Genomic DNA, 13,102 nt, shown 5'->3' with positions numbered 1-13,102 from the left:
AGAGTTGCAGCAGATAATGAAAAGGTGATGAACGCACTCCAGAAGCAGATAAGAACACAAGGTAATGTCGCTAAAGATGTGAAGATTTCATTATGTTATTATCTGTCTTCGCTGATAAGGACGATATCTGACTGCTTATTCCTTGTTTGCCAGTAGAAACTGGTACAGATTAGATTTAACATGTTGAGCTCAAGTATCTCCACACCCATGGTAACCAAGTGTCCAGTTATATCTGTTATTACCTGCATGATGTAATCGCATATACATTTGATTTGATTATTTTATTTACACAAAATTAGACCGTCATCTTCAGGTTAAAACTTAAGACATTCTCTGTCCTCACTGGACAGCTAGGGATTATGGATCAGATTAATTACCATATAAGGATCAAATATTTATCCGCCCTACAGAAGAAGCAGGCGCAGATTTAATACCAATATACTACCCAGGTTAAGTTTAAACCAAGGTTCAATAAATTACCTTTCTGTATTTATACAAAATTTACAAGTGGGAATCAGACGGTCCAGAGTGGGGACCAGTACGGAGGGGATTAGAAAACATGAGGATGAAATGTTTTATAACCAGGTGAAATATTAAATACATGTCCTTGTTTACAGATTAAGATTACACAGTTACTTGTAATTGTTTACAGGTTATGTTTAGAGAGTTTCATCAGTCTTCATTTTACAGCTTGTTAGGATTAGACAGTTACCTGTTCTCAATGTACAGGTTAAGATTAGACAGTTACCTGTTCTCAATGTACAGGTTAAGATTAGACAGCTACCGGCACTCGCTGTAAAAGTTAAGATTAGACAGTTACCTGCACTCACTGTAAAAGTTAAGATTAGACAGTTACCTGCACTCACTGTAAAAGTTAAGATTAGACAGTTACCTGCACTCACTGTAAAAGTTAAGATTAGACAGTTACCTGCACTCACTGTAAAAGTTAAGATTAGACAGTTACAATACCTCTGCTCACTTTACAGATTAAGATTAGACAGTTACTTGCACTTACTTTACAAGATAAGATTAGACAGTTACCTGCACTCACTGTAAAAGTTAAGATTAGACAGCTACCTGCACTCACTGTAAAAGTTAAGATTAGACAGCTACCTGCACTCGCTGTAAAAGTTAAGATTAGACAGTTACCTCTGCTCACTTTACAGGTTAAGATTAGACAGTTACCTGCACTCGCTGTAAAAGTTAAGATTAGACAGTTACCTGCATTCGCTGTAAAAGTTAAGATTAGACAGTTACCTGCACTCACTGTAAAAGTTAAGATTAGACAGTTACCTGCACTCACTGTAAAAGTTAAGATTAGACAGTTATAGTATGTCTGCTCACTTTACAGGATAAGATTAGACAGTTACTTGCACTTACTTTACAGGATAAAATTAGACAGTTACCTGCACTCGCTGTAAAAGTTAAGATTAGACAGTTACCTGCACTCACTGTAAAAGTTAAGATTAGACAGTTACCTGCACTCGCTGTAAAAGTTAAAATTAGACAGTTACCTGCACTCACTGTAAAAGTTAAGATTAGACAGTTACCTGCACTCACTGTAAAAGTTAAGATTAGACAGTTACCTGCACTCGCTGTAAAAGTTAAGATTAGACAGTTACAGTATGTCTGCTCACTTTACAGGATAAGATTAGACAGTTACTTGCACTTACTTTACAGGATAAAATTAGACAGTTACCTGCACTCGCTGTAAAAGTTAAGATTAGACAGTTACCTGCACTCACTGTAAAAGTTAAGATTAGACAGTTACCTGCACTCGCTTTAAAAGTTAAGATTAGACAGTTACCTGCACTCGCTGTAAAAGTTAAGATTAGACAGTTACCTGCACTCGCTGTAAAAGTTAAGATTAGACAGTTACCTGCACTCGCTGTAAAAGTTAAGATTAGACAGTTACCTGCACTCCCTGTAAAAGTTAAGATTAGACAGTTACCTGCACTCACTGTAAAAGTTAAGATTAGACAGTTACCTGCACTCGCTGTAAAAGTTAAGATTAGACAGTTACCTGCACTCAGTGTAAAAGTTAAGATTAGACAGTTACAGTACGTCTGCTCACTTTACAGGATAAGATTAGACAGTTACTTGCACTTACTTTACAGGATAAAATTAGACAGTTACCCGTCCTCCCTTTCTAGGTTAGAATCAGACAGTTACCTGCCCTCATCTATAAGATCCCTCATGAACATTAGATGGATATTAGACAATTTCCTCTCTTTGGTTACTGATGAAAGCAAGTCTATCAACAGTTAGAGAATCAGAAATTTAATTATTTACCTTCCCTCATTGACGAGCTCGATGAAGGCTAAACCTGCATTCTTCTGGATGGAGTTCTGCCATTCCTGTAAACAGAAACAGAACACTGAGATTATACACCCATGTGGATATGCACACACACACACCCCTACGCACAGAGGGACAGGAGCAGATCATCTGAATATTAGCTAACCCAATTAGAAACTCGCTGAAAGGTTAATAACAGATTCTAGCTAACCCTAATGTTTGGAACTAATACAAAATGGCAACAGATAATAATTCGAATGCTCACAGCAAACACGCAGCTATAGAACAGATCACCGTCGTTCTATTTGTCCTTTAATTAAAGAAAGAGGCACTCCTGTCCTGATTTAACTGGTCTTAATGAGCTCTCGGCTCATTGCTGGATTATGAGTATTTCTTCTGTTGCAGTGTGATACGATTTTATAGCATCGTGGCCCAATGAGACGATACACACTGCCATTTACGACCTCTGAACTCTGACCCCCTGAACTTTAAACCCAGGTCATTACACCAGAAGAGGAGAGGAAATCACGATCGATTTTTAAGGATGAAACATTTTCCTCTTTTATCTTCCACAGCTACGGGCAGAGGGAAAGTAGAAACAAAGAAAGAAACAATAAAAAAAAGTTGTTCTTCCAGAATAGAAGAGCATTAAAAAGGGAGAGATATAAAATAAAAGAATAGGTTAAAAAAAAAAAATACGGAGGAATTAAAGGCAAATGGAAAGAAAGAAGAATAGGAAGAACTGGAAACAGGGATGTTAATAGAGAGATGGCGAGATAAAAGGATGGAAAGATGTTAATATAGAGATGGATAAATGGATGGAGAGATGTTAAGAGAGGGTTGAGGGAGAAACCGATGGAAGGATGTCAAGAGAGATAGACATATAAATGGATGGAAAGATGTTAATACAGAGATGGAGAGAAAAAGATGGAAGGATGTTCATAGAGGGATGGAGAAATAAACATATAAAAATCATGTACAGTTCAGAGTGTTCGAGGCTACACACAGGTTTAGAATTATGGATCTGAATATGAGCTAGTCTCTCTCTCTCAATCTATCCGTCTTTCCCAGACAGAACTGAGGCATGCTGGGAAGAAAAACAGGTACTCGAGGTTCACGTAGCGCCCAGTGTTTTTGCTCGTCGTCTATGACAGAAGTGCGTCTCGCAGGCTTGAAAGAAAAAGAAAGAAGTGTGTAGCTATAATGAGCGTGTGTTAGGATTGTAACGGGCGTGTAGTTCCGCAGAGCACAAGCAGATGCCATGAAGTCCGTTATAGCAGCTGGAATTGAAAGAAAAAGTTAAAGGTGGCTGAGGCACACAGATAAACGAATAAGCATTAGAAATATAAGAGCATATATACACCCAGTATAAGTATATAAGTATATCCATACACCTGAAAGTAAATAAACATGTGTGTAATGGAATGAAGAGGAATAAATAGAGAGAGTACACTTGGCTGTCCCTCCTCAGTCTCTTTAACAGTAAAGTCAGTAAAAGTGCCATCATGCTGAGAGGCTCTTAACTCACATGGCACCCTGCGGAGTGAGCTATGTGAGGACCGGGGGCTCTTCGCGTCCACAAAGGAAGTGCACTAAAACTTTAACACACTCCCCGAGTGCCCTATGGAGACAAGCGCTACACAGCAACCAAACGTGTGCAGGTCAGTTTTAAAAAGAAAACAGAGCAATTATAGAAAGCAAACCGACATTAAGTTCTAGAACGTTCTGGAGAGTACAGCTTCAGAGTTCTGCTGCGAAAATGTCTCAAGCTATCTCAAATCGCATTGTTTGTGGGGAACAGTGCAGGACAGCGTACTAGAACCAATGAGAACTGGAACGTACCCAGCGCTTTTAGCCAGAGTGACTTTCAAAAGACATCCTCATGATAGTTCAGAAAGTCAGGGATGAAGCGCACCATCAAGCTAATGATTTATTCAGAGATCTGCAGAGAAGTTAATACCATTTTGGCTCAACAGGAACCGAGACCAAGTCATGACCAAGACCAGAGTGTATCGAGACCAAGACGTTGAAGGGTTCGGGTAAAGTCAAGACCAAGATCAGAGTGTATCGAGACCAAGACAAGACCAAGACTTTGAGGGGTTCAGGTCAAGTCAAGACTCTGAGGGGTTCAGGTCAAGTCAAGACTCTGAGGGGTTCAGGTCAAGTCAAGACTCTGAGGGGTTCAGGTCAAGTCAAGACTCTGAGGGGTTCAGGTCAAGTCAAGACTCTGAGGGGTTCAGGTCAAGTCAAGACTCTGAAGGGTTCAGGTCAAGTCAAGACTCTGAGGGGTTCAGGTCAAGTCAAGACTCTGAGGGGTTCAGGTCAAGTCAAGACTCTGAGGGGTTCAAGTCAAGTCAAGACTCTGAGGGGTTCAGGTCAAGTCAAGATTCTGAGGGGTTCAGGTCAAGTCAAGACTCTGAGGGGTTCAGGTCAAGTCAAGACTCTGAGGGGTTCAGGTCAAGTCAAGACCAAGACTCTGAGGGGTTGAGATCAAGTCAGGACCAAGACCAAGGCAAGGCGAGACCAAGCCAAAACCAGGACCAGACCAGTGTGTGAGAAGAGGGGCGAGGTGACAGGGGTTAACAGGGAAAAAAAAATTCAAATTAGCAAATGAGTCATGTTACTGGTTGCATTTGAAGCAGGAAATTTTACATCCAATCACAGAAACAATGTTAATAAATAAATCAGAAAATGCACTGGGGATTATGGTGAAATCCCCACAGCTGTGGTCTTGAAATAAAATCCTGAGTCTCTATGTCTGAGACCGAGATAAAACCGAGTAAAAATGCGGTCGATTCCAAGATGAGACCAAGACCTTCAAAAAGTGGTCTTGAGACCAATCTCGAGTACAACACTAATACATACTTTATATAATGACTACTATAGAAACAATTACACCTCAAAAAATGAAATATTCAACTCTTCTGTAAACCTAACACACTTTTACAGTGAGCCACTATTTTTCCAGCATTCATAGTTTCATATTTATTTGTTTTTTTTGTTGGTACACACAGTCCTGTGCAAAAGTCTCAGGCACCCTATTTTTTTTCATATAAACTTTGTTATAGATTTCTATTTTATGACTTCTACATTATCTAGTCGGTACAAAAACATTTTAGAGTCCAAACATTTGTTCTCCAGCACAAAATTAAAGGTTACAGGGAAAAAAAAAACAGTTTGTATCTGAGCAGCATATTCCATAAGAGAGCGCTTTTCAGATGAAAAAAGAAAACATAATGAAGGCTGCTGGGTTTTGGTGCAAAATGAAGAAGCGAGTGTGACAGTCAAAGTGTGCAGAAGAACTGTGGCTGGTTCTGTAAGATGCTCAGTAAAACCTACAGCTCATTTCCGCATCAAACTGCACTCACTGGACCTCAGACTACTATTTTTTTTTAACACAAAGGGTCGTCTCACACCAAATACTGACTTTGTTTCATTTATTATGGCTGACTTGTAACATTTATAGTATTTTTTAATGTTGAAACATTTCATTTCATTATTTTTAAGCCATTTTTGATCGACAGCATTTCTTTACATGGGCCCAAGACTTTTGCACTGTACTGTAGATATTTTTTGCCATTTATTAGTGTCACGTGTTATTACGGCGCTAAATTGACGCACCTTGCAATTTCCTTTTTGAGCTTTCGTCTTGTTTGTTTTCTCAAAACTGTCTGTTTCTCTTTCCTTCACTTTTCAATCTCTGCTTCTCTATCCTTCTCTTTCACTTTCTCTCCCCCTCCCCCCCCCCCGATCAAAGCTAAACGGTAGTTCCATCTGCTTTATAAATCACTCTTATTTCCTCCTTTTCATCACGATAATTTCAGGTTTCGTTCTCCTGGTTGGCCCAAAACAAATAAACAGAGCTGATGATGACTGATGGCTCGTTACCTTACTGGTGACGTGTTTATTTTTTTTCCAGATTAGCCAAACGTCTCGCCGGGTTCTGCAGCGTGTCAGGGATGGTTTTAGTTTTGGCGTAATTACGCGTTTCTCTCTCAGCGCTAATTAAAGAGGAGGTGCTGTAATCACCACACCAAAGGAGAAACATGGAGTGAAACAGGAAGTAGGGAGCGGTTATGATAATCACACCATCACTCTTACACACATATTCACACTCAAGTGCCATTCGAGTGCTCGCTAAACCGCTTACTGATTATATAATTACATAAAGTGGAGGAATATTTTACCTTAGAAATAAGAGACATTAGATTGGGGGAGTTTTACTACTAGGAAGGTGCGGAGGTGAGGAAATAGGGAGCCTGTGAGGTAGTGAGGTTAAGAAATTAAGAAATTTTAGAAACAGGAATCCTTACAAAGAAAAAGGTTTGAGGATAATAGAGAGGTTTTAAAATCAAGGAAGCATCAGAAATAGGAAGTTTATCTGTCTTAACTTGGTTAACTAGTAGTCTGGGTTAGTGGTTTGTACTGGCAAGTAATCGTTAGCCTTTTAGTTTGGCACTATTAGGATGGAAGAGTCAACTGAAAAGGCATCAATTAATCAAAATGATCAATGCAACAAGAGTAACATTTAATTTCTAAAAAATGAAACGACCAATGCGTAAATATAATTCATGTTTAGAAACTGATGTGTAACAGGCTAGCGAGGTGATTTGCCCATAACTCTGATGTTAAAAATAATAAAAAATAAATTAAAATAAATGGGAGGCCCACACCAAATTTGGTCACATATCAATCAAAGGGGCACAGTGGTGTAGTGGTTAGCGCTGTCGCCTCACAGCAAGAAGGTCCGGGTTCGAGCCCCGTGGCCGGCGAGGGCCTTTCTGTGCAGAGTTTGCATGTTCTCCCCGTGTCCGCATGGGTTTCCTCCAGGTCCACAGTCCAAAGACATGCAGGTTAGGTTAACTGGTGACTCTAAATTGAGCGTAGGTGTGAATGTGAGTGTGAATGGTTGTCTGTGCCTATGTGTCAGCCCTGTGATGACCTGGCGACTTGTCCAGGGTGTACCCCGCCTTTCACCCGTAGTCAGCTGGGATAGGCTCCAGCTTGCCTGCGACCCTGTAGAACAGGATAAAGCCGCTAGAGATAATGAGATGAGATCAATCAGAGGTCACTATATCGTATTGGACATAACATAACATATATCAGCGATTCGGGGGTATCGTTAAATATTGAATCGCTGCTGTATTAATCAAAATCCTATCGTATCATATTGGAGATTCAGGGGTATCATAAAATATCGACTCATTGCTTTATTAATAAAAAAATCATATTGTATCATATCGGAGATTCAGGGGTATTGTCAAACATCGAATTGTTGCTTTATCAAGCAAAATTGTACTGTATTGTACAGCAGGAGATTCAGCGGTATCGTTAATTATTATACATCGAGGCCATTTTTCCCATGGAATAAAAACACGTACTGTATTCCCTTCTAGTGGGTTTACTGATGACATGCAATATTGTTATCATATCGCTTATCCTCCATGTATAACGCCGCTCTCCCCAATGGAGAATAAGCGTGCAATATTGTTGCAATATTGCACGTTGTCAACACAACGTCACACGTCGGCGCTCATGTGAATATCCAATGACAAGTCTTTTCTGCTGAGCGTACGCAGAGTCATTTCTTTGTCCGCCGGGAAAGAGAGAAGACGAGGCTAATCCAGTGCTACTAATTAAGCACTAAATAAATAAACTAAAAACTGAAACCGAAGATATGCTGAACATCTGAAAGGCTACCAAAACTTCATTATATATTCTTCATGCATATTTACAAGAGGAAAAACATAACAGACATCAAAAAGAGACACGTCGGAGATGTAAAACTTCCACGCTAGCGAGTGTCTGTGACAGTCTGTAAACAAACATGGCCGCGAGGTTTGCCTCATTAAAAGCTGAAGATTGAGAGAGAATTTTGAAAGAGAAAGATGCACTGAACACCCGAAAGGCTACCAAAACTTCAGTGGATATTCTTCATGCATTTGATCTTCCGTATTAAATATATGGAAAAGCTGGAAAAGAGACACGTCGGAGATGTAAAACTTCTGTGCTAGCAAGTGACTGTGACAGTTTTTACACAAACGTGGCCGCGAGGTTTGCTTCATTAAAAGCAGAAGATTTAAAGCGAAGATATATTTTGAAAGAGAAAGACACGTTGAACACCCGAAAGGCTACCAAAACTTCACTGGATAGTCTTCACGCATATTTACAAGAGAAAAACATACCAACGGACATCGAAAAACTGGAAAAGAGAGCAATAGAGGAAATACTGTCAAAGTAAAACTTCGAGGTTCCTTTTCTTTTGAACAACTGCAATGTAACAGTGAACTCCTAAAAAAAAGTAACTCTGAACTTGAACTGTCAACCTGGATATAGCTTGTATATAAGTTGGGTTGTTGGACTTGTACCATTTTTACTGTTAGAACTTTGACTTTGTACATGTACACTGGATTGACAGAATATTGAATTACGTTCGATCAGAATCAGCATTCAATATTGGTAAGTTACCCTGTTCTTAACTTATTATAAAATCTATAATTGTTCCATCAAATGTGTATTTTTAATAATAACAATATTGGCTGGTTTTTTTTGTGGTATATCAGATATACTCCATTCAGCTACTTGTCTTCGTCTCGCTCAATATCATGCTAGCTGAACGGAATATATCTGATATACCACTCAAAGCCAGCTAATGTTGTTTAAATATCAAGTCAGAACCTTTTGAATCAAAATCATATGGCATTCAGTGGTATCTTCAAAAATGAACTGATATTGTATCGTATTGTATCTATCGTATTGTTAGCAGATTGTAAAAATGATTCATTATTGCCTTACAGTACCTTTTGTACTGTAGTCAATTCAGTATCGTATCGGTATTGTCCAATATCAAATTGTTCCCTTATGAACTGACATCATATGGTATTGTATTATACATATAGTATCATACCAGCTTCAACGTCATTGTCAAATACTGAATCGTTGCTTTACAAATCGAAATTACATTTGTATCATATTGTACACATTACATCGTATCAGATTCAGCATCATCATCAAAATAATTCAAGGTTGAATTGTTGCTTTATGAACTGAAATCATATTTGTATCAGACGTATCGTATCTTGGCAGATTCCGTTGTCAAAACCGTCGAATTAATTGTTGGCTTACAAACTGAAATCGTTTCGTAGAATCCTGAGGTTTAAATAAAGTACCAAACTGTACCTTTCTTTCCCCTGGGGTAGCACCCGCCAAGAACCACTTTCTAAATCTTTAGTGTGCATCTTTTACATGGTAAAAGTTATTGTAACATAGTTTTTGGACCTAGATTTTACATACATTAAATGTCCACTACATTCATCTTTCTAAGTAAAAGATACTAAAAACATACCCATGATGGTGCTACTCCTGTGACAAGGAAGGGTATAGTTTAGCACCCTTTTTTTTTTTAAGCATGTAGGATTTTTTTTTTTTTTCGCACGGAGTAAATTAAATCAGTTGCTAGCCTTTGGACGACTTGCTGAGGTTTTGAAATGTTACTGGGAACAAAAACAAACAATTTTTTCATTGAACATAATTGAAAAGGTGAACAAAATCAGTGTAAACTGTTGAAAACATTATTTTTAAAAAGTGCTTCACTGGTTGATTGTGTAATTTTCCATTCCAGTGTGATTTGAAGAAAGTATAGGATAAACCTAAACAGGCCTAAATTCCTGCCCAGAATCTGTGACTTCCTGCATGTAGGAAACTTTGATGTTAGCTTTGAAGATGTCGAGAAAATCGATGAAAAAGTGTCTATGTATTTCTTCATACGATTCTGCAAACAATAAAAAACATTGTGAAGTAAAAGGACGCAGAAGGAGATGAGAAATCCTGAATGTGAATAAAATGTGCACACTCAAACACACTTAACCACGAACACTGATTATAATTTCGACACAAAGAGCACACGCCTTTTCTGCTCTCGGCCAATCACAGGACACCTTAGTGGTGGTGTTAGTGAAGAGTGATGATGAAGGGAAAACCAACACTGAACCTGACTGAGGCCTTCTGATCGATTTTTCTCCTTGTTCAGTCTCTCTCTCTCTCTCCCCCCCTTTAAGTATTGATCCCTTGTTCTCCAACTTGGTGAAGGGGGTTAAACTCTCGTGCTTTCTTTCCAGGCCAAAGGTTGAATGTTAAAGGTTAAGTAATGGCAAGTGCCGAAGGCCAGAGTCCTTCTGTTTAACAGGTTAAACTCTGGATTACAGGCCAGCGGATCTCTCTCAGAAAACCGGTCAAATATAACATCACTTTAGCAACCATGATTTTGCAAATTATGAATATTATTAGCAAGGACGGTAGCTACACACAAAAAACCCAAGTTTAGCAGCCAGTTGTATCCCATATATATATATATATATATATATATATATATATATATATATATACACACACACACACACACACACACACACACAGTGGTGCTTGAAAGTTTGTGAACCCTTTAGAATTTTCTATATATCTGCATAAATATGACCTAAAACATCATCAGATTTTCACACAAGTCCTAAAAGTAGATAAAAAGAACTCAGTTAAACAAATGAGACAAAATATTATATTTGGTCATTTATTTATTGATGGAAATGATCCAATATTACATATCTGTGAGTGGCAAAAGTATGTGAACCTCTAGGATTAGCAGTTAATTTGAAGGTGAAATTCGAGTCAGGTGTTTTCAATCAATGGGATGACAATCAGGTGTGAGTGGGCACCCTGTTTTATTTAAAGAACAGGGATCTATCACAGTCTGATCTTCACAACACATGTTTGTGGAAGTGTATCATGGCACGAACAAAGGAGATTTCTGAGGACCTCAGAAAAAGCATTGTTGATGCTCATCAGGCTGGAAAAGGTTACAAAACCATCTCTAAAGAGTTTGGACTCCACCAATCCACAGTCAGACAGATTGTGTACAAATGGAGGAAATTCAAGACCATTGTTACCCTCCCCAGGAGTGGTCGACCAACAAAGATCACTCCAAGAGCAAGGCGTGTAATAGTCGGTGAGGTCACAAAGGACCCCAGGGTAACTTCTAAGCAACTGAAGGCCTCTCTCACATTGGCTAATGTTAATGTTCATGAGTCCACTGTCAGGAGAGCACTGAACAACAATGGTGTGCATGGCAGGGTTGCAAGGAGAAAGCCACTGCTCTCCAAAAAGAACATTGCTGCTCGTCTGCAGTTTGCTAAAGATCATGTGGACAAGCCAAACGGCTATTGGAAAAATGTTTTGTGGACAGATGAGACCAAAATAGAACTTTTTGGTTTAAATGAGAAGCGTTATGCTTGGAGAAAGGAAAACCCTGCATTCCAGCATAAGAACCTTGTCCCATCTGTGAAACATGGTGGTGGTAGTATCATGGTTTGGGCCTGTTTTGCTGCAGCTGGGCCAGGACGGCTTACCATCATTGATGGAACAATGAATTCTGAATTATACCAGCGAATTCTAAAGGAAAATGTCAGGACATCTGTCCATGAACTGAATCTCAAGAGAAGGTGGGTCATGCAGCAAGACAACGACCCGAAGCACACAAGTCGTTCTACCAAAGAATGGTTAAAGAAGAATAAAGTTAATGTTTTGGAATGGCCAAGTCAAAGTCCTGACCTTAATCCAATCAAAATGTTGTGGAAGGACCTGAAGCGAGCAGTTCATGGGAGGAAACCCACCAACATCCCAGAGTTGAAGCTGTTCTGTACAGAGGAATGGGCTAAAGTTCCTCCAAGCCGGTGTGCAGGACTGATCAACAGTTACCGCAAACGTTTAGTTGCAGTTATTGCTGCACAAGGGGGTCACACCAGATACTGAAAGCAAAGCTTCACATACTTTTGCCACTCACAGATATGTAATATTGGATCATTTTCCTCAATAAATAAATGACCAAGGATAATATTTTTGTCTCATTTGTTTAACTGGGTTCTCTTTATCTACTTTTAGGACTTGTGTGAAAATCTGATGTTGTTTTAGGTCATTTATGCAGAAATATAGAAAATTCTAAAGGGTTCACAAACTTTCAAGCACCACTGTATACACACACACACTTTATATCAGACATGGTTTTGTGACATCACAATACGAGCTCGCAAAAGCTCTGCTTCCAAATCTTTTATTTTGTTTAAATACAGAAGCACTCAAATTTAGGGAATTTAATAAATCATTTCAACTGAAATACATCTTTCTACAATCAGAATCAGTTATTCATGAAGAACAGAAGTGTTTCTATCACAATCAGGAAGTTAGTTGATAAAAGTTTAAACTCCGCCCACCACTTAAAATGTAAAATTGTATTATTCTTGTCAAATGACGGATCATTTTCTGCAAGCATCCACGAGCAGATCCCGGGGACATAACTTCGACTTGGAAGCTCCCAAATTCTGAGTACAAATTTAGATAATAAAATAATATAAAAGAACATTTTAATTAATCCCAAAGAATTGCTTTTACAATTATTATTATGGCTACAATTAATTGTTGCCAATAAGTGGGTAAGATAATGCCCTCAATGTCAAGAAAATAAATTTTTCCTTAAGATTATATTATGAGAAATTCTGTGATTTTACGTCACACGTTTCAAATTTTACACTGAAAGTACAAACACATTCTGTCCTGTGAGGGATTTTGTGCGTTTTCTTTCAATTCTCTCCTCTTCATCCCTCCTCCTCTCCTGTCTTTTAGAAGATGAGAAAAGAGATGGATGGAGTAAAGAACAGATGAGCTGACACAGCACTGGATAATAGCAGTGATGCGCGCGCATGCACACACACACACCTGCACTGATCCTGCTTTTATCTGATATACACAGAGTCAATGA

General features: G+C 38.7%; 1 protein-coding gene across 1 annotated transcript in view; it reads right to left on the bottom strand.

The window, feature by feature from the left end:
- lrba (LPS-responsive vesicle trafficking, beach and anchor containing) overlaps positions 1 to 13,102 on the bottom strand; it is a 373,382-nt gene that overhangs the window by 189,404 nt on the left and 170,876 nt on the right. Inside the window, exon 35 of the mRNA XM_060917126.1 lies at positions 2,293 to 2,357. Within this exon, the coding sequence (XP_060773109.1) occupies positions 2,293 to 2,357 (65 nt within the window). The remainder of the gene's footprint in view (positions 1 to 2,292; positions 2,358 to 13,102) is intronic.

Source organism: Neoarius graeffei, chromosome 3 (genome assembly GCF_027579695.1).
Source record: "Neoarius graeffei isolate fNeoGra1 chromosome 3, fNeoGra1.pri, whole genome shotgun sequence".
In the NCBI taxonomy this organism is placed as follows: Eukaryota; Metazoa; Chordata; class Actinopteri; order Siluriformes; family Ariidae; genus Neoarius; species Neoarius graeffei.
This window is presented reverse-complemented; position numbering and strand designations above follow the sequence as displayed.